This window comes from Hirundo rustica, chromosome 1 (genome assembly GCF_015227805.2).
Source record: "Hirundo rustica isolate bHirRus1 chromosome 1, bHirRus1.pri.v3, whole genome shotgun sequence".
Lineage (NCBI taxonomy): Eukaryota > Metazoa > Chordata > Aves > Passeriformes > Hirundinidae > Hirundo > Hirundo rustica.
This window is the reverse complement of record NC_053450.1, coordinates 67664027-67683222: the sequence shown is the minus strand read 5'-3', so window position 1 is coordinate 67683222 and position 19196 is coordinate 67664027. Positions and strand designations below refer to the sequence as shown.

Genomic DNA, 19196 nt, shown 5'->3' with positions numbered 1-19196 from the left:
GTTTTGATGGAATTTATTTCTAGGTTGCTAGTAGCTACCAGAGTAGGAGGAATGATTCTGCAAAAGGCAGTAGATATTAAATCATATCTGCATCACATCCGTATTTGCTAATTTTAATGACCCATTGCTTTATTTCTTCTTTTGGGCACTGTAATTTATTCTGCATTCTCCTCAAAGCATGATCACCAAACCAGAGACCACTGAGAACATTGCATTCATAGAGAATCTCTTTTTTCTTTGCATTCCACCTTGTCTTTGCTGTCCTACACATCCAGACTCAACAGCGAAAGCTGGAGCTCTTCATTGCCCAAGATTTCAGAGTATTAAGGTGAAGCCAAGTTTAAATTCTTGATGTATTTTAGAAACATAAAATTTCTTATACTGAGTCACCTCTTTTCTGGTGGAGATAATTGACTTCCTTCAGCTGTAGTGAACCATGGACAAAAGGCGATAGCTGTAGCTCATAAGGCCAGCATATTTGATAGATAAATTTGTCGAGCTGTGCCGTCATCAACTTTATTTTGGAACATTGTCATCCAGGGGAAATCAGGGGTTTTGTTAAAATGATACTCAGCACATAGCTTCCAGACGTATCTGTTTGTCTTACACATCTATGATGCCAAAATGACCAGTGTGAGAGATGCTGGATGAGTGCCAGTAGATAGATCATGGTTTCCTCTTTCCTCATTTTCTGTCTTCCACTGACACAACTCACAACTTCTATTGTGGCAAATTTTGTTGCTGCTGTTTTTTTTAAAATGGTGGTGCATTAAACAGTCTTTAGTTTTACATGATTTAAATCTAGGAGCTGTACCACTGTAATTAGTATTTTATACACTGACTGTTTAAAGAAAACCATTTAGCATGACGTCTCAAAAGCCAGACATTTATTATGTTTGCTGTCACAGGTCGTGTAGTGAATACAATGCCATTTCCAGTAGAGAAACGTGTCATTTGGCATAGGATAGTATTAGATGCAATTTCTGTAGAGAGAATTAAATCCTGTCTGTGTGTACCTGTTTGCTTTCATGGTGCTAACGCAGCTACTGTGCTTAGATTATCTGAAAATGTAGGAATGGAAAGTCCCTATTTATAATACTCTTAAGTATTAAATTATTCTTAAATTATTCTCCTGTGGAAGAAATTAAACATTCTTGCTCAAGCAGTGTTATCTCAAAGATGTTTTACCCTCAGGCTGAAAGATTGTGGAATAAAGCAGTAGTCCAGGTGCAAACCCAGAAGAAGAAAGTACAGTCACTACACAAAGGTTTGGTATTGAGAACTTGTCTGAACTTTTTCAGACAACACATTCTTCTTAAGAACTAGTAATTCCTGGTTTTCTGGATTTCTTCTTGTACAGTTGTGCTGTCTTAGAACACAGCAGCAAGAAATTTAACATGACTAGGCTATCCTCTAGACAGTAGTGTTTAAAACAGCACTCCTTTGGTTTGCTGGCTATCTTCTCACCTGTAATTTATATGGATTGTTAATGCATTCCCTTGCTGCAGTGCTTGTAAGGGGAGGTCATCCTGATGTCATTGAAAATGTAATGGGCACTCATTTCACTCAGCATTTCTAGAAGAGAGCACCTTGAAACTTTTTTACCTTGTGGCTGATTAGTGTCTTCTGCTTTACGTAAAGAGAAGAATCCAGTCTTTTGGAACACCAAGATCTTCCTTTTTTTCCCCCAACCCACTCTCCAGTAGAGTTGTTATGCTTTGTGCTTAGTTCTTGAGTCCCAGAAAGATGCTGCTTTATTATTTGGCTAATCAGCATTATTTATATTGGATCATGCAACTGCTTTTAAGACAGTTGAAAATGTTTGTGTTGATCCATATGTAAACCACGAAATTATTATTAGCTTTTTTTTTTTTTTTCCAACTGTACCCATTTAAGATAGGGAAGATTCCTGTCACTGCTGACTAGGATGATCTCACTTATTCCATTAGTGTCCTCTGCACTCTGTGTGTACATATACAACTCAGCAAATATCCTAGCCCCAAATCCTTGAAGCCATGCTCAACAGCAGCTACTGTAATCAGTGGAAAATTAATGTTCTCATGCAGCATGATCAGAAAAATTGTACATGCTCAATGGCAGCTGTAGGTTTCAACCTTGTGTTTCTGTTAAATAGTAAGCAGTAATTCTTAGGCTTCTGAGGGTAAATCCGTATGTGGGCTGTAGAATAATCTTGGTCACTTGAACTTCAGGTTTGGATTTACCTGAAAGTATTCATTGTCTCCTGGAGTCTGAATGCGCTAACATCCAGTTAGGATATATAGATATATCTATAGCTATATATCTGTATCTATATATATATATATAGAGAGAGAGATATAACTAAAAGAGCAACAGAGTTTACAGGAGCTACTCTTAAAATACCAAAAGTAAGAAAGATTGATGTTCATAATGTAGGTTTTATAATCTTCAGTTATAAAATGGTGAGTACAAACTCCGGATTTGCATCTTTCAATGTAATTGATAAAGGCTTACCATTTAAATATATATTTTCTAATTTTAGAAGTCATAAATATATTATGTGATATAAGATTTAGAGCCTATTTATTTTCTGCATGTGAGCCAGTGCCCAAGTTTCAGTAGGAGTAGGTTGCTGGAAAATACTGAATTTCAGTAGAGCTTCAGTAAAAACAAAGCTACCGGTAGAAAACATACATGCACAGACAAATTGTTGTGAGGGTCAGCAGGCAGGCTCAGTGCTGCAGTGGGAGGGAGGAATACTGTGCAGTTCTGACAATGCTGCGAGGTCCAGAGTCTCACTGAAGTAACTTCCTCAGGAGACGTGCTGCATATAGACGTACTTGTTAAAGCATGTTGCTCACTCTTTTCATGGTGCGTGTCTGATTAACAGTGTTTTTTCTTCCAACACTGGGGTACCTAGCATGCTTTTATGTAATGTCAGACAGCTTTTGCCATGTTACACAATGAACTTTCTCCTCCAAACTTCAGTTCATTTGGAAACGTGAAATATGCCCTACACAGTTGCAGCTTTCTGCCTACACATGAATTAATGTCAGGAGAAGGGGTTTTTTTCTGTTTTCCCGTGGTCTTGACTCTTCTTGATAAGGTAGCTGTGAGCAAGTCACTTTCCCTGAACAGCAGCAAAAAGATGATTTTGGGTTTTGGTTTTTTTAGCTGTGGAAGTGAGGGACAAATGTGTCTTTTCTGCTCCATCTGCAGGTACTTGCTCCTCCTGCTATGCTGTTGCACCATCAAAGACCAGCTTGTGATGTATGGGAGTCACTGAGGGACTCATTTGGGCTGTTGAGCCCTTCAGCCTGTGGTGCCTGGCTAGCCTGGGTTTGAGAGGTGTCAGTTGAGAAATTACCTTTTACTTTACAAGGCAAGCCCTTAAAAAAAAAAATTAAAACTTTGAAATGCATAGTGACTTGTATGGTAACTCTTTAAGATGGTATCTTAAGTTTCTGTGCAAATCTTTACATTTTATTTTAAGTCATGGCCAAATAGTAAATAATTTTGTCATGTTTCCCACCCTACATGGAGAAATGTTGCCATTTTCCATGACGTTGCACTGCAGAGTGACAGAAAAGTGCCACAGCCGGGCCTGATACTCAATCCCTCTACCTCATGGCAGGTTGGAAATATATACACAGATGGCATTTGTGTAGTTCTTCATAAACACTCTAACCTGCCACAGATCATGTCCAGCACACCAGAAATCTTAAACAGGTCCTGACAGGCGGGTTTTGCTATGCCAGCCAGTCAGTCCAGCTCTTGCCTGAACTTCAGCTGGTTTTGTTTCCCTTGTCATCAGGTGCTGGGTATACTTCATTTTTATTTTTCTTTCAAACTTCACATTTACAAAAGATCTGGAAACATGAGTCTATGGAGAGACCAGCCTTAAAGGTCTTAAAAGCAAGTAGGGATAGACAATTTAAAAAAGAAAAGTTTTTAAATTGCTCTACTAGCCACGTATACTGGATTTGTCTTGAATTCAGTTTGCCATTGTGCTAAGCCCTTTTTTGCAGCAAGACTTCTTGTTTTCTGAGGTCTTGTTTTCCGAGGGAATTTGAAGCAGCTCACCAGTGAAATGAGATAGATGTCATTTGCAATTTGAACAGCAAATCTGCTAAACCCCTGCTTTTCTAAGACATTGTCAGGAAAACCAACTTTTTAAAAGAGAGGTGATACAAAGTCCTTATTTTAGGCTGTACAACTGGAAGCAGAGCCTGAGGTTTTTCTCTAGAAGCCTTGGTGCAAATTTAAAGCAGTATCAAGTTTGTGAGAGCAGATTTAGTGTGAATAAGAGAGAAGATTGGAGTGTCTATCATATAAGAAACCCAGGGTAATGAACTTGATGAAAATATACCGAAGTGACTTGCATTCTGACATGCAAGAAGCACATGCCGAAAAAGGGACTCTAAGTGATTTACTACTTTGTATAATTCTATTTCTTTTGACACTCTGTAAACATGAAGAACTAAGGAATTTCTTGCATCATTTGCCTTTTTCCCCCAGTAACAACTCTACTGAATTACTCATGATTTTGTTTGCAAGTATCTTAGTAGTAAATTACTGCAACAACATTTTACTTAGTATGTTTGCCTCATGACCTGATATTCGAAGATCATTTCATCCACAAATGAATAGGATAGGATAGGAATACAGACATACAAAATGGAAAACTCCACAGATACTCCTAGAATTCTATAAAAAAACAGGATAATTATTTTAAATATTATTTTCGTGAACTATAGGTGGCTTGAATGGATGAAAGGTGTTTTAAAAAGCTAAGACATTTTAGACTGAAATGATGTCGTAGCACTAAGCTTGACAGGTTCAAGAAGTGTTTGGGCAATGCTCTCAGGCACAGTGGTGTGACTCTTGTGGATGATCCTGGGCAGGGGCAGGAGCTGGACTCAGTGATCCCTGTGGGGCCCTCCCAACTCACCATAGTCTATAATTCTCTGATTGCTAACTTCTAATACTTGTTTTTTATCAGTAGATCACACAAAGATGTGCATTTAGTCGGGTTATTGCAATCAGTAGGCTTTTGGGACCAATATAGTTCATAATGGGAAAGGAGAGTTGCAAAAAAACACTCTAAATCTCTTGTTCTTTTTAATGTTGTTTACTTGTTCTGTGTTCTGCTCTCTCTCTAGACTTCTTTTTTCCTCTGGTTGCTCATAAGTTCTTCCCTGACAACCTCTTTTAACGCCTTTTTTATTATAAAATAAAACCAGCTATTTGAGCAATTTGGAATTGGGTAAATAATGTAAAAAATGTGTGTGTGCCAAATCTACTGCCTGAAATTGGTTGATTGATAAGGGACTTTTTAATTGTGAATCTTTCTTGGAATTGTTCTGTACTCGGTGTTGGTATCACTTTGCTAAGATTTTTCTAGTCATAATATTTTAATACTGAAGCTTGAGGGCAAGCACTTTATTTAAAATCCCTTTTTTCTATTTTTTTTAAGTGGTAGAACTTGATCTATGTGCATTTTTTTAAAATTTAGATTATGATTCTTGTTGGTCATGGAAGAGATGCAATTGTTTGCTTGCTTCATGCATAGTAGAGTTTTCACTGGAGATAATCCCACAGGATGTATGAGGGGCAAGTAAATCGGAATATCTACTGCTGCTGTGTAGTTCTCCTTTCCAGCTTTACATTTCTTATGCTCCCATCCCGTTACTGAACACAGCATCTGAAATATCGATTTCACACAAAATGAGAGAAAAACACAAAAATCACCATGCAGCATATAAACAATTTGTCCTACAGAATCACTCTCATTATTCATATAAACTATAGTTACAGTTACCAGTTGACACTGAGCATATTCATCTGCCATTAAGCAAATCAGGCTTGGGAATGCTTATCTTTGAGCTGTAACTTAATGCTCCTCTTGAGAATTCATGTATCTAAAATGGATGGTTCAACCTACTTAATGAAGCTGTGAGAATGAGTTGACAAGTGTAATATGAAACTGTCTAGCTGATAAAATTAATTAGAATATACACGTATTGGATGGCCCATGGCATTTCTTGACTTCTTTTGAGAACTATGCTTTAAAATTCTTCAAAAATCACATGCTGTTCAAGTAAGACTGTTTTGGAATTTAAGGTGGCTGTCTTTCACAGCTCTTTGTTTGGGTTGCGTAGGAATAATTTATGAACTTGGAAAAGACAGTCATGAATCATTTTTAAGAAAAAAGTAGTTGGACATTTTGAAGAAGTTCTTCCAAGACCAGTTTTGCGCAGATAGACCCTACACTGATAGATTATTTAAATGAACAAGGTCACCGGTGTGGGCTCACCTGTAGCAGAAATTTGGAGTCCTGTTTCTGCACAGATTTTATTTATTTCGCCCTAAATAAAGCCAATACCCAGTATCAGGTCACTAGAATGCTTTCTCATTTTCTTTCTTGACTACAGGTTAACACTGAGTGGTTCTATACTGTAGCTGTAACAGACTATATATGCAGGTAACCCCTGCTTTAAGTTTTCTGCTTGGATTAGACTTCTATTAGTGCTTAGCCTTGCTACAATAAAACTAGGTTTTATGCTTCTACATTACGTAAATCTGTCTGACAAAGATCTGAGAGAGTTGTAACCTGGCTAGCAATAGATAAATTCCTACCTAGTGACCTGCAGTGTTAACTGTCATTCTCAGATTTACTTTCATCTACAAAATAAGTACTTGTAGTCTTAGCTTTACAGCAGTTCCATACTTTAGGATGTCCATATGTGTCTGCTAATTAATGAACTACACAGTCCACGTTTTTGTCGTTCAACACTTGAAGCATTAGATTGAGAGAGCTGCACGTGTGAAATCTGAAGTCGGAATTGAGATTGTTGTAATTACCTACAGGCAAGGGATGCATGAACTGAGGAATGTGCGTCTGACACGTCTGAATTTTTACAGTTCATCTGTTAGATACAGTAAATATTTGAGCCTGAAGATTTTACACAACTGTTCTTAAATGCTTTGCTAAAGGCATGCTTTTCTAATAGACCATCAAAATTCTTCACTTATTTTAAATTTTTCTAAAATTAAACACTGCTACCTTTTAATTTAGATTTTATGTAGGTCTTATGTGTATAGGTGAAACTTCAAGAAACTATCTGTAAGCCTCCAGCCATTTTTTTTTTTTTATTATTTTCTTTTCAAAACTGTTCTGCTTTATCCCTTGTGTGCCTATGCAGAGTAGCAACTTGAGTATTTGAGCAAAATTGCTCAGAATTGTTCTAAAGTACTTGATTACTTATCATCAAAAGTTCTCCAAAGCTTCATTCTGTCAGCCAGTCTTTGAAACACAAGAATTCAGTGTAATTTAAGCATCTCGTAGAAGTATATAGCTTTGAGTTTATTATAATGGCTAAATAAATGCTATATCAGATAATAAAACACAAGTAGACCAAGTGTAACCTGTAACCTCAGGCAGGCATCTTTCATTTCAGCTAGTGCTCATATCTGCCATCCTGGAGTGCTTTAAATTAAATCATAGTCCCATTGAGATTTTCTAATTAAATCAATGTCTTTATATAGTAATTTATTTTATAAATATAATATTCATCGCCCTAGGCCTTTTATGATTGATGGGAGATAAATACAAACTAAGCCAGTCTGCTCATTAAGTTCACTCATTGAATCATCAAGATTGCAAGAGACCTTCAAGCCAATTCAGCCCAACTGTCCACCCAGCATTACCACTGTAACCCCTAAACGACATCACCCACCACCAGATCCAGGTGCCTCTTGAACAACTTCAGGGGTGGTGATTCCACCACCTCCCTGAAGGCTTGCAAATCTTGTTTTTGCTTTCTTCTACTTTTCCAAACACTGAGCAACTTCTTGGCAACACAGTCTTCAACAGAAAGGCTAAAGACAAGTTTATAATAAAATAATCTTAAAAAATAGCTTTGAGATTAACTAATTTATGTTTTTTCTCAAATTGTTATGAAATGGGGAAATCCTTTTTTTTTCTGAGGGGATGTGCATTTTGATACACTAATGTAAATGAACCTAAATTAAATGAATTTACAAGCCTTTGGGAAAAAAAAAAAATCTTACTTTTAATATGCTCATCAGAGATTACTTACAACATTGGTAACTTCTGTGAAGATCTCTACCAGAGAGCTTCCCAGCTTGGGCTAAAGAATATTTCTTCAATTGCAGCCATGTACAGTTCTCTAGGCTGGCCACGTGCTGCTTGGCCACTTTCTCTCTGTGATGTGAGAACAAAGAACTTCTTCTATGGGATTCTTGTGCATGGCTCCCATGAGTAAATACTGGAGAGATGGGAGCCAGTGGGTTTGAACATAAAACTTATCTAAGTTCATATGGAACTTAGAACCAGAGGCTATGGAGATTAAGAAGGGACCCAGGACTAGATGATACACTAAAGAATGGAATAGGAGGTCAGCTGGCTGAGAAGGGAGTGACCAGCCAGAAGAGCGTAGGACTGAAATGAACTGGAATTCGTTTGAACTAAGACAATGGAAGCAAAAACTGATGAGGTAATAGATCTGATGAAGATACTATATAGGGGAAGAACAGGGACAGGCCGAGTGTAGGACTGGGGAGAAACGGGTGTAAGTGGAACCAGAACTATAGAGAGAATGATAAATGGAAACCAGGATTGGAGAGGGAGAAATTCAGATCAGAATCAGAAAAGCTAGAAAAGGGAAGAGGTAGGCAAAAAAACAGTTGCGAGTGTTTGTATTGTGTCAGAATACTGCTGTGATAAGAGTCTGAGAGGCGTTGAACATCATTCCTGGACAGAAGTTGATTCTAGGAGCAATGTTCCAGGAATGGAGATGGAGACCAGGAGTCAAGGCTGCAGTGAATGAGATTTGAGATGCTCTTTAAGGCTGGAAGGAGCTGGACAAAAAATGCGTTTTCAAGAAACAGAAAGAATAATTTGTGGCTACTAAGAAAGACTTTGCATTTCAGATAGTCACACTTCAAATGGAAATGTCTTGATAAAATGCTTTGTTTTGATCTGCTACTATTCCAGACAGGAACTTGTGATTCGAAGTTCTGCAGTGTATTCCACTCTGTACCACAGCATAACAGTTGATGGTAGATAAAGACACATAATCAAGCTTTCCCCATATGGTCACTAATTTAGTTTGTAGGTTTCAAACTTCTGAGTTCATAGCTTCATTTGTGATAAGCTGAAGAGTCTCTACTACTTCAACTTAGAAAATTTCTTTGAAGAAGTTAATTTCTTGGAAATTTTAAGTACTAAAAAAACCAGGATACCCAGAATTAGAGGATGCATTTCATTTTCATCTGTCAGCTCAGAGGTTTCTGAAGAATAAATTGTGTTTTGTAATGGTGAAGCTACAAATCTATGCACAGAATAAATAAAGAATAAATAAAGTGTACAGTAAGTAATGCATGGGGCAGTGCATAGAACAAAATGGAATAAACAAAGCAGTTTCTTCAGTGCTATTTACTTAGTTCAAAACCTGGCAAGACCAAATGCAAAAGAATTAGATATTAACATATTTAAAAAGTTGAAGCTTGTTTCCAGAAATACCTTTTCTAGGAAGAGGCAATGGATATTTTCTAGGAAGTAGGCAATGTGCAGTAGAAGGCTATCCAAGTCAGTCCTTTTCCTAAGTTTGTCATAACTGTCCTTAGTTCTTCTACCTTGTGTGTGAAGCTTATGGATGTTGGTTCAGTCTCTTAGTTATTTCAGGCTATCATTTATCCTAAACACTGGTAAATAGGTTAAGCTCTTAATTGTACTGCTGACGAATGTGAGCTATGCCAAATTTTTAAAGGGAGTGCAAAATTTAACCCTACTCATCTGTTTTCCAAGGTGATAGTGAGACTTTCCTGAGTCCTATAAATCTAGTTGTCAGTCTTCCTTGCAGAAAAATACCCAGACTGGGTGAGGTTGAGTCTAGCAAGGTAGAGTTTATAAATAATGTGATTCTGAACATCAGAACCTAGATATCAGGCTATCACATGACATTTTCTTTCATCTGAACCTTTGAAGAGTTCTAGTTGCTTCTGCACTGTTCGACACAGTACAGGAGAAGCCTGTGCTCTGTGACACACCTGAAATTGCAGATTGGAATGGACTTAAAAACTCAGAGATCTCAGTTTTAAATACTGTGTACTTACAGGCCATCGATGCTGATGTACACACATGCCCTCAATACCTTTAAATGTCTGGGTTTTGGGTTTTTTTGTATTGAAGTATTTGTTTCCACCTTACCTTTCTGTAGCTAATGAGGGCGCAGATTAAATACTGCCCTTTCCTGCAAAATTTTTATTCTTGCTTTGCTATACATGTTCTACAGACAGTATTTTGGTGCATTCCATAGCCTCAGTGATCAGATGAATGTTCGAAGTCATATCAATGTTATAAAGGGAAAGCATATCCATTTAAGTTTTTTATCTCTACCACCTTCCTATTGCAGAACATCTGTATAAAGATCTATTTTATTTGGAAGGAAATATATTCTCTGCAGTACACAGCTTGTTTAACCTGCCCACATTTTTATTATTTATGATGTCTGTTATGTCTAATCAAAAGTTATTTGGCTTTTTTTCCTGATACTTTTTGATAGAGAATCGCTATTAATCTAGATTCTGAATCCATATGTTGTTAGCACTGCTTTCACAAAATATCCATCTACACTGTCAAATAATGGATATTGTAGTAATCAGTGGGACTCTAATGAGCAAAATAAGTTCTAATTACCTCATAAACTAGCGTTTATGATTGGAAGTACAAACAAATACTGCCTGAAAGAAGTGTTAGCTTAAGCCACTGGAGAAATTGAAGAGACTTAATTCCAAACATCATGTTGCCCATATATCCCAAGAGTAAGGTACTCCATAGGTAGGAAGAAATGCAAATTAAGCTCAGTGTAACAAAAGAAAGCATCGTACTTCTGCCTGTCCTTGACTCTTTGAAGTAAATATCTCAAATCTTGCCTCATTTATACACAGGTAGTTTGAAGTTTATCTCAAAATCAGTGTAGTGATAATCAAATTGAAATTCTCCATGAGGATTCCCACAGTTCAAAGTCTCAAAAGTAGAATTAAATTGTACTTGGTTGTATAATGTCCAGAATTTCTAATGGAGCAACAGTGCTAGAAATAACACCTAGATATCCCAGTTTCTACTTCTCTGCTTTCATTATCACACTCTTAACATACACACTGAGGAAAAAGGTTGTAGGTACATGTGCATGCTATTATGATAAAACAGCAAAGGCTGTACATACAGTGAGTGTTGTTGATAATGAGTACTTAATACTTGTATTCCAGCAGTCCAGGACTACTTAGGTCAAGCTAGGACCATAGTAACAGCCTTAAAAATACACAAGTAAACCTTTCAGAAGTGTTTTTAAGTAGAACCAAACTGTGAACAGCAGTTGCCTTGAAAATACCTCTCAACTGCTGAGTCACTGTACTTGAAAATCAGTCCTCATTTTGGACTTGCTCAGCAGTCATAAAAACTGGACATTTCCAGTGATTTCTTGAATAGTTTCAGGAGTGTAATGGGAAATTAGGTGCTCTGGATAGGTGAATAATTTTTCTGCTTGGGGGGGGGGGACTGCTGTGAACATCTAACCTGTATTTTCAGATCTCACATATGTTTTGGATTACCAAAATTGGATTAAAATTGCATTCTCTACCTTAGACTTAGACTGCATCAACAATACAATCAACTACAAAACCTTACTTTTTTTTTTTTTTTTTTTTTTTTTTTTTTTTTTTTTTTAAACTCTAGTTTTGCAGTAAAAACTTTGAGCAAATTTTCTCAGTTTCATATTTCTGAGAAGGCTTAAGGAACAAATTTTGACTCCCCTGAGTGCATTATGCCAGAAATGTTGGTGAGAGGAAGATGACTCTGTTATATGGGTGACTGAATTTATGAGAACATTTTCTTCAGTGAGGAAAAGGAACCTACTGTTAGTAGTATTGATCAAGCTGATAGTCACTAGGCAACAAGTCCCAGGCAGAATTTATATGGAAAATGCTGGATGTCAGAAATGCAGTGTTGTTATGGAAATGATTTATTATCAGCTAAGGGGGACTTTAAGGGAGTCAAACAACTGACAGTCTAATATAAGGCACATTTCAGATTTTGGAGTAAAGTCTAGCAAGAATATAGCTGCTGAGTCTGTTGCTAAGTGACTGTGTCTATTTGCCTAGCTTCAGGCTTTAAGCTTGTGAAGGGATACCGATTTGTTGCTTTACATTCCTCATTGATAGAGAATAAACTGGGACAGGATTCAGCTCTTTACAGGAATTAACTGCAGGAGGGATTTTATAGTTAATATATTTTATGATTTTTAGGCCTCTTGAGTGTATTGATTCTGCTTACAGTTCTGTTCATCCCCTTCTGTACAGCAATACATCTTCCACAGTGGAGGCCAGATCACCTAGCTTCCTCAAAACCTTTGTTGCCCAGTGATCAATCTCCAGGCATCCTGCTTCTGAAAATAGGGATTCTAGTTGACTAGTATTCTGTATAGCACCAAATTGGTTGTTTTAGTAAACAATGAAACCTGAAGCTGGTCTTGTCCTCTGGCATTAAAATCTATTCCCTAGAATAATAGTCAGGATTCTCTGCATCCTGGACTGAACTGCATAGTGAGAATGCCTGTGATTGGCCTTTTACATCCTGCCAAAGGACTATGTGTCTTGCACAGAGTCTGCTTGATGAGGCCTTTGGATGCTGCTGTAAAATTAGGTATGAAACAGTGAAGTCTTGGTGGCCTTTGGGCATTACTGTAGGGATACAATGTCAGGATACAGACCTTTATTTCCACAGCCATGTCCTGAAGTCAGGACTGAAGAGAACATTTTGGACAAGTGTGAGCAAGTGATGATTTTCACAGGACCAAGGGGCTCACAGTTGCAAGACTTCTTTGGCCACCTGTATCCTAAAATAAATGCTGCTTTACCCTGTGTCCTGTTACCAAGTGTTTACAGTTCCACTGACTGGGCATATGTAGTATTTTCACTGTGTTTAGTATTTTGTAAGAATCTGCATGTAATATTTGATTTGAAATAAAAATGATACCAAGGCATTGATGATCCTAATTCAGGGACACTTTATCTTTCTCCTATGTAAAGATTTTTTTTTTTAGCTGCCCATTACTATTCTCACTAAGAATTCAAGGTATCTCATGGTTCTCTTACTGCCCATGGTAAGAAGGTCATGCTGCTGCCCTTAGTAGTTGCAAACTTTTCTGATGTGTTGGACCTTGTCCAGAAATCTGGATCATGTCCCAGTTATCTAACATTCTTTGCTACATTTTGGTTCTACTACCAAAAGGTGTTTTCACTGTTCTTCTTGTTACTCCACATTATTAACAATAAAAATTATTAACAAATTATTAACATTTAAAATTATGTTTAGAGCTTGTAAAGAAACAGCCCAATTGTTACCTTTCATAAACATTTACCCAGTGTTTTCATACTTGCTGGAACAATCAAGTGTTTATATGTGTCACTGTTGCAGGATCATGTAGAATTTTCCCCCGCTGTTATTTAAAAGTTGTTATAGTCATGAGATCTTGATTATCTATGGGCTGATTATCCAAGCTGTAGATTACCTGTGTGTTGTTACTTCCAGCCATTCCCAGGCTGCAGCAAAACCTGCAGCCACACTACAAAACGTCTGCATTTGATGTGTTGTGAATTGTGGTATTTTTTCGTGAAGCACTGCTTTGTCTGCTAGTGGTCAATTTCTTCTGCTTTCCACAGTTCCCAAGTATTTGAAATTCAAATATTCCTATGAATTATACTTTAATCTTCTAATATTTTTGGAATAACTTTTTATTTTATAAAGGTTGATACTCTTCTCCATTATGTCTCTTGTTCTTAAGAGGTGACCACTGACTGTATTCTTCACTGATTTACAGTGTTAAACTTTATTTATATAATGTTGTTTCAAGTGAAAAGTTCCTTATGATCATTAAATATATCAATTATGAGTGGTTTGATCTGTATTCCAACACAATATGAAATCCTAAGTTCCCAATTCAAAAAGCTTCTGAAAACCTAGGGTTAAATCCATAAACGTACTGAGGAAATATATTTTTTAATTTAAAAGTTAATACAAAACACTTATCATTGGTCAGCTCGGTGGGACCTATTAGGCCTAGTTAGGCGGTATTTGGTTGGTTTTTATTATTTCAGCAGTATGAGATGAAAGTAACTTCTTTGACATCAGTAAGTTTATCCTTCCAGCCTCTGTTACTGATAGAATGTGTGTAACAACTATCCTTAATTTAGTTTTAAGAATAATCCTGTTCTCCTAGTTGCATGGAGAAAAGCCTGTGGTTGTGTTAGCTGGGATTGTCTTCCTTGTTTATCATTTATGTTCTTAGAATTCAAAGCAAAATAATCCCATGGCTATGCTTTTGAAGTCTGTTGCTGGGAAAATGCTAGAGCTGATACCTCTGCCTCCTGAATACCCCGATCTCTGGGTTCTCATCTGTTCAAGGCTGTTTACCTGACTTGCAGAAGGGACATTTAGTTTGTAAAATCACATTTGCAGTAAGCAGTAGAGCTGGTAATAGAACAAAACCTCATATTGAATTCTTCTGCATTACAGGAGTACAAACGCAAGTTAGCCAGAGTGTCCCAAGTACGGAAAGAACTCAGGTCACGCATCCAGAACCTGCCTGATCTCTCTCGACTTCCCAATGTCACAGGCAGCCACGTACACCTCCCATTTGCCGGAGACATCTACAGCGATGACTGATTCCCAAACATCTCCCATAACCTCTGCTTTTCTGTGAAATGAGGGGTAGGCCAGACCAAGCGGTACTCTTGTAGTATTATTTTTGTATATTGTTGCAGAGTGTCAGTAAAAATACTTTAATAATTTATAAAAAATGGTTTAAAAAGTTGATTTGTTTACTATTTTATTGGCGAGTGAACATAAGGGTACATTTATAAAAGTGGGATCTGTGTCTGTTACATGGAAGAATGAATAATTATCTTTTGTAAAGATTTTAGTTGGGTGCCCTGTAAAAAAATGTGCTAAGATTTTTCTGATGTACCCTGTATTTAATGTAGATCAACATATAATCAAAACATAATTCTAACTTGAGACATTTCTGTTGCTAGTGAGGGAATGAAATGTGGAAATCACAGGCTTATGTTTGCAAGAAGGCCGATGCAATTTAATGCAAAGTCAAAAATGATCTTACTGTCCGTTACATTTAAATTACCCACTCCCAAAACAATACGAGGTTTTTTGAAATAAATGCTAGCAACCAATTTTCTATTGGAAAATATTAATCACATTGCACTGAGCTGATCTTCAAATGACTCAAAATGCTTCAGTATTTTTGTGTCATTTAGAAGTCAGCATGTAGAAACTATAAAATTGACCAGTTTAATTATGTTTTGAAATTATAGCTTTTTACAGCTGCTTAGTTTCTAAATCGAGGGACCATGCATTTGTAATCTAAGCCCTTTCTGGAACATCTGTTTCCATCTAAAAAGGTTAATCCCAGAAATGTGAAGCCATTTTACAGCTTTAATTAAATTGAAAGGTCATTCTCTAAACTGTCTCAATTGCTAAGTGCCCATTATTAAAATTCGACAATGTACCATCCGTACATACAACAAGTTGGTGATACAGCTGTACTGTACATCCTCTTCCACTGAGAAACCCTGGAGGCCAGCGTGGGCTACCACCTCCCCACCTTCACCCACTCCTGCAAATATTTCTAAGTCTCAATTGCCTTTTTCTCACACAACAGGAGGAGACTGTTCAGGCCTGTGTATAAGTCAAACAGCAGAAAACTACTGCCCAGTTAAAAAACTCTGTTGCATGGTATAAATGCAGTATTTGTCTGGAACAGCTGAATTTGTGAAGTTTCCATACTATGCATCAGCTTTTAAGTTCACTTAAAAACTTAAAGATACAGACAGGCATTTAGTGCATTGCCAGGAAGTTCCAGCTTTTCAATCCATCCGAATGAACCGTGTAATCATTGAGTGACCTTAAAAATGCCTACCTGTACCTTTGGCATTTCAGTGGCCTTAAAAACCTGGGCTGCAAGTGTTTTGAGTTGGATATATCATAGGAGTATTTAATGATGGCAAGTTGTTCATGGTTTTGCACTTGTCAGGCATTGTTTTGTACCAGTTAAGTTCACAGTTTACAAGTTTAATACACCTCACATGAAAGCAAATTTTATTACAGAAAGCTGTTCGTTCTTTTCAAAACCCACAACAATTCAAAGTAGTCCTGGAGTGAAATTGTTCAAGGTAGTTATCTGCCACTTGTTACTGGCTTCTACAGGGCTAATCACTACAATACTTGTAGGATGTGAATGGAGAATAATCATTCTCTTTAAAGTAGATACACTTGGACATAAGCATCTCAGTCCAGTTACCTTTTCTCGTGGAAGTTGCCATGAATTAGACCTCAGTTAAGCAGGGAAAAAAAAACTGAAAAGATAGAAATAAAAGCTGTTGACATAGCAGTCCATAGCACGCAATGTAGAATGCTGGTTTCCTAAAAAATTCTGACTGACAAATAGGAGTGCTCAAAATAGTTGTCACAGCTCACTAGATGTCCAGAAATTTCAAAATTTTGAGTGGCAATTTTCCCTTCCATAGGAAAAAAAAAGCTCACAATGTTGAATCCAGAGGATTTAGTTTCTTTAGTTTAAGTGTAACATGCAAAATTAAATAATACTTACTGACATATTTTCAGTGTAGATTCTTGATAAGAAAATATTCTTATACAGTTTTAATGCTTTAAATATTTCTGTTCTAGTACATTTAAATCATCACATAAATTCTTACACACATATATGTGCATTGCAGTTGCAGTTAAAGCTCCGTTTTGCTAAAGAGTAGCACCAAATTTGTGGTAAATATTAAACCAGCTTAATCCATTAAGAATTCTAAAACAAATCATAAAACAAGAAGCATAAATAGTGAGTTCATGGTTGAGTTCCATCCATAGAAAACTTAATTTGTGCCCAGAGGTGACTGTAAGTGCAGTGACAAGGCTTATTAGACGGCGCTGCAAGTTCTATCTTGGATACTCAGAATCATTGGGAATTAAGCTTAAACAGTCTTTCGCTGCATGAATTGAAATTAGTTATAACACTAAAGTTGACTGCTTTTTCTTGATCTCTTGTTTTTAAAAAAGACATGACACTTATTTCACTGGATATGTTTTTCCTATTCATAACTCCTAGAGATAACATTGCTTATCTCCAGGTAATGTAGAACTGACTAAAAAAATGTGGAAAAAAACTCAACTTCTTCTTGATGTATATAAGTTTTAATTTTGAGAGAGTGTTATTTTCTGGATTTTTTTTTTATTTGTTTTACTGTGAAATTGTTTACTTCAAGGAGTTTTTCATAGCTGGGGTTTTGGAAATGATCCCTCAATATTTGTTTGGAGAAGAGGACTTGTGAAATGCAAAGGTTGCTCTTAGAGCAAGTGTCATATAGTAATGGCTGAATGGTACACTGGGGTTTTTTTTAATTTATATGGGAAAGGCATCAGGTATCAAGTAGTTAGGAGATTTATATTGTAACTGTAATAGTATAGCAGGAGATAGCATGATACAGTACAGATGCAGCCCTGTAGTGTCAAAAAATACCTCCAAATTCTCAGGTTCCAAAGCTTAATGTACGTACTTCGGAGATCTCAGGAAGAAAAGAGGCTGGGTGGGGAAGGGTAGGGTGCTGAGGAGGCAAAAGGGAGAACATGCCTAAGTGGGAAGGAAAAGCAGACCACATGTCAGCCTCTGTCAAAACAGAAATAACTGTGAGACTGGGCAGCACAGTGTTTTATCTGTAGGTGTGATTGTACCACAGAATTGCTTCGGGTGTTTCCATCCTGGGAAAGAAAATGTGTGGGCATACCCTGCCTGCCTCTTCTAACGTGGTCTGGCTCTAGGCAAACCAGAATGCCTGCCCTACAAAAGGCACAATTATAAAATATATGAATATTTTTCATCTGATAATAAAGGCATAATAATTAGATTATTTGCTTCACTGTATTGCACTTTTATTAAGCATTCTCTGAAAAAAAGCAAAGAGATTCCTGTAGCACTTTGCCATATGAGAATGTTTACCTTGGAGGTCACTGGGACTGCTTGTATATTTTAGCCGTGTGCAGGCTCAAGCTGTGTTTCTTGCAGAATGTTTTGAAAGATATCAAGAATACTACCCCACTTTTGTGGTTTTAAAAATAAATGTGAAGTCCTTACTTACAAAACTTACCATTCTTAGAAATTATGTTTCATGACTTCTTTTGGAAATTAGACTACAGCCTGCAGTAATATTAGCTTGTCTGATTCACTCTGTTAATGTTTGTATTAATATATTAAATCACCTCTGTTAATCCCTAGCAGAACAACCCAAACCACATGCTTATTATCTGTTTTATCCGAGTAGTCTTCCGAGTGTCAAATTGAGAGCTTTCATTATGATGACATTACAATCCTGTTTACCTGAAGTTTAAAAACCCCATTGTGTTGGGACTTGCACTAGTTCTAGACTAGTTCTGCTCTCACAAGTCAGTGGTAACTCCGTCTGGTGCTTTCATGATGACCCTAAACAAGCACATAGGATGCAGTAGCCAGCAGTGCAGATGACCATGGAGGACGTGGAAATCATACATAGGTTGGCCCTCTGCAGAAGAGCCTTTTGAAATGTAAGGAAATAGATCAGTGGATGTGGGGTTTTTTTGCAGTGGGAAAATCAGTGAAAATCAGCACATCTAAAAATTGATGGTTACATTTACAAATATTTAGGCCAGCTCTGCTCATTACATTTAATCACCGTGATTATTCCTGCAAGTAAAGAAAGCAGACTCAAACATAGTGTCTGAAGTGGAATTTTTTTTCTAATGAATGACCAATTTTGTCTCAGCTCCTATTTCAGTGTGTCATTTATCTTAAGTAGTAAATCTCTTCCATCGTGTTATTTAGGAATCTGATTCTGATTTCATATTTACAATAGTTAAAGTATCCTACTAAGCATGATGTTTTTGTGGGAATTTGCAAAAGTTCAGTAGCACTCATTACTTGTTTGCAACAGAAATAGACTTGTTAAAAGCTAACAAGAAAAGTTTGAAATGTAAAGATGTTTCATTATTGTGCTTTTCTGACAAAACTTGTAATCCTTGTGTAATTTATGTCCTCAGAATAACACCTGTATGTACGCTCTTTCATATTTAATAAAACATT

The 19196-nt window shown here is 36.9% G+C and overlaps 1 protein-coding gene across 1 annotated transcript in view; it reads left to right on the top strand.

Moving 5' to 3' along the window:
* The window catches only part of RPRD1A (regulation of nuclear pre-mRNA domain containing 1A), a 44543-nt gene extending 25347 nt beyond the window's left edge, over nucleotides 1-19196 (top strand). Inside the window, exon 7 of the mRNA XM_040062796.2 lies at nucleotides 14579-19196. Coding sequence (XP_039918730.1) covers nucleotides 14579-14728 — 150 coding nt within the window. The 3' untranslated portion in view covers nucleotides 14729-19196. The remainder of the gene's footprint in view (nucleotides 1-14578) is intronic.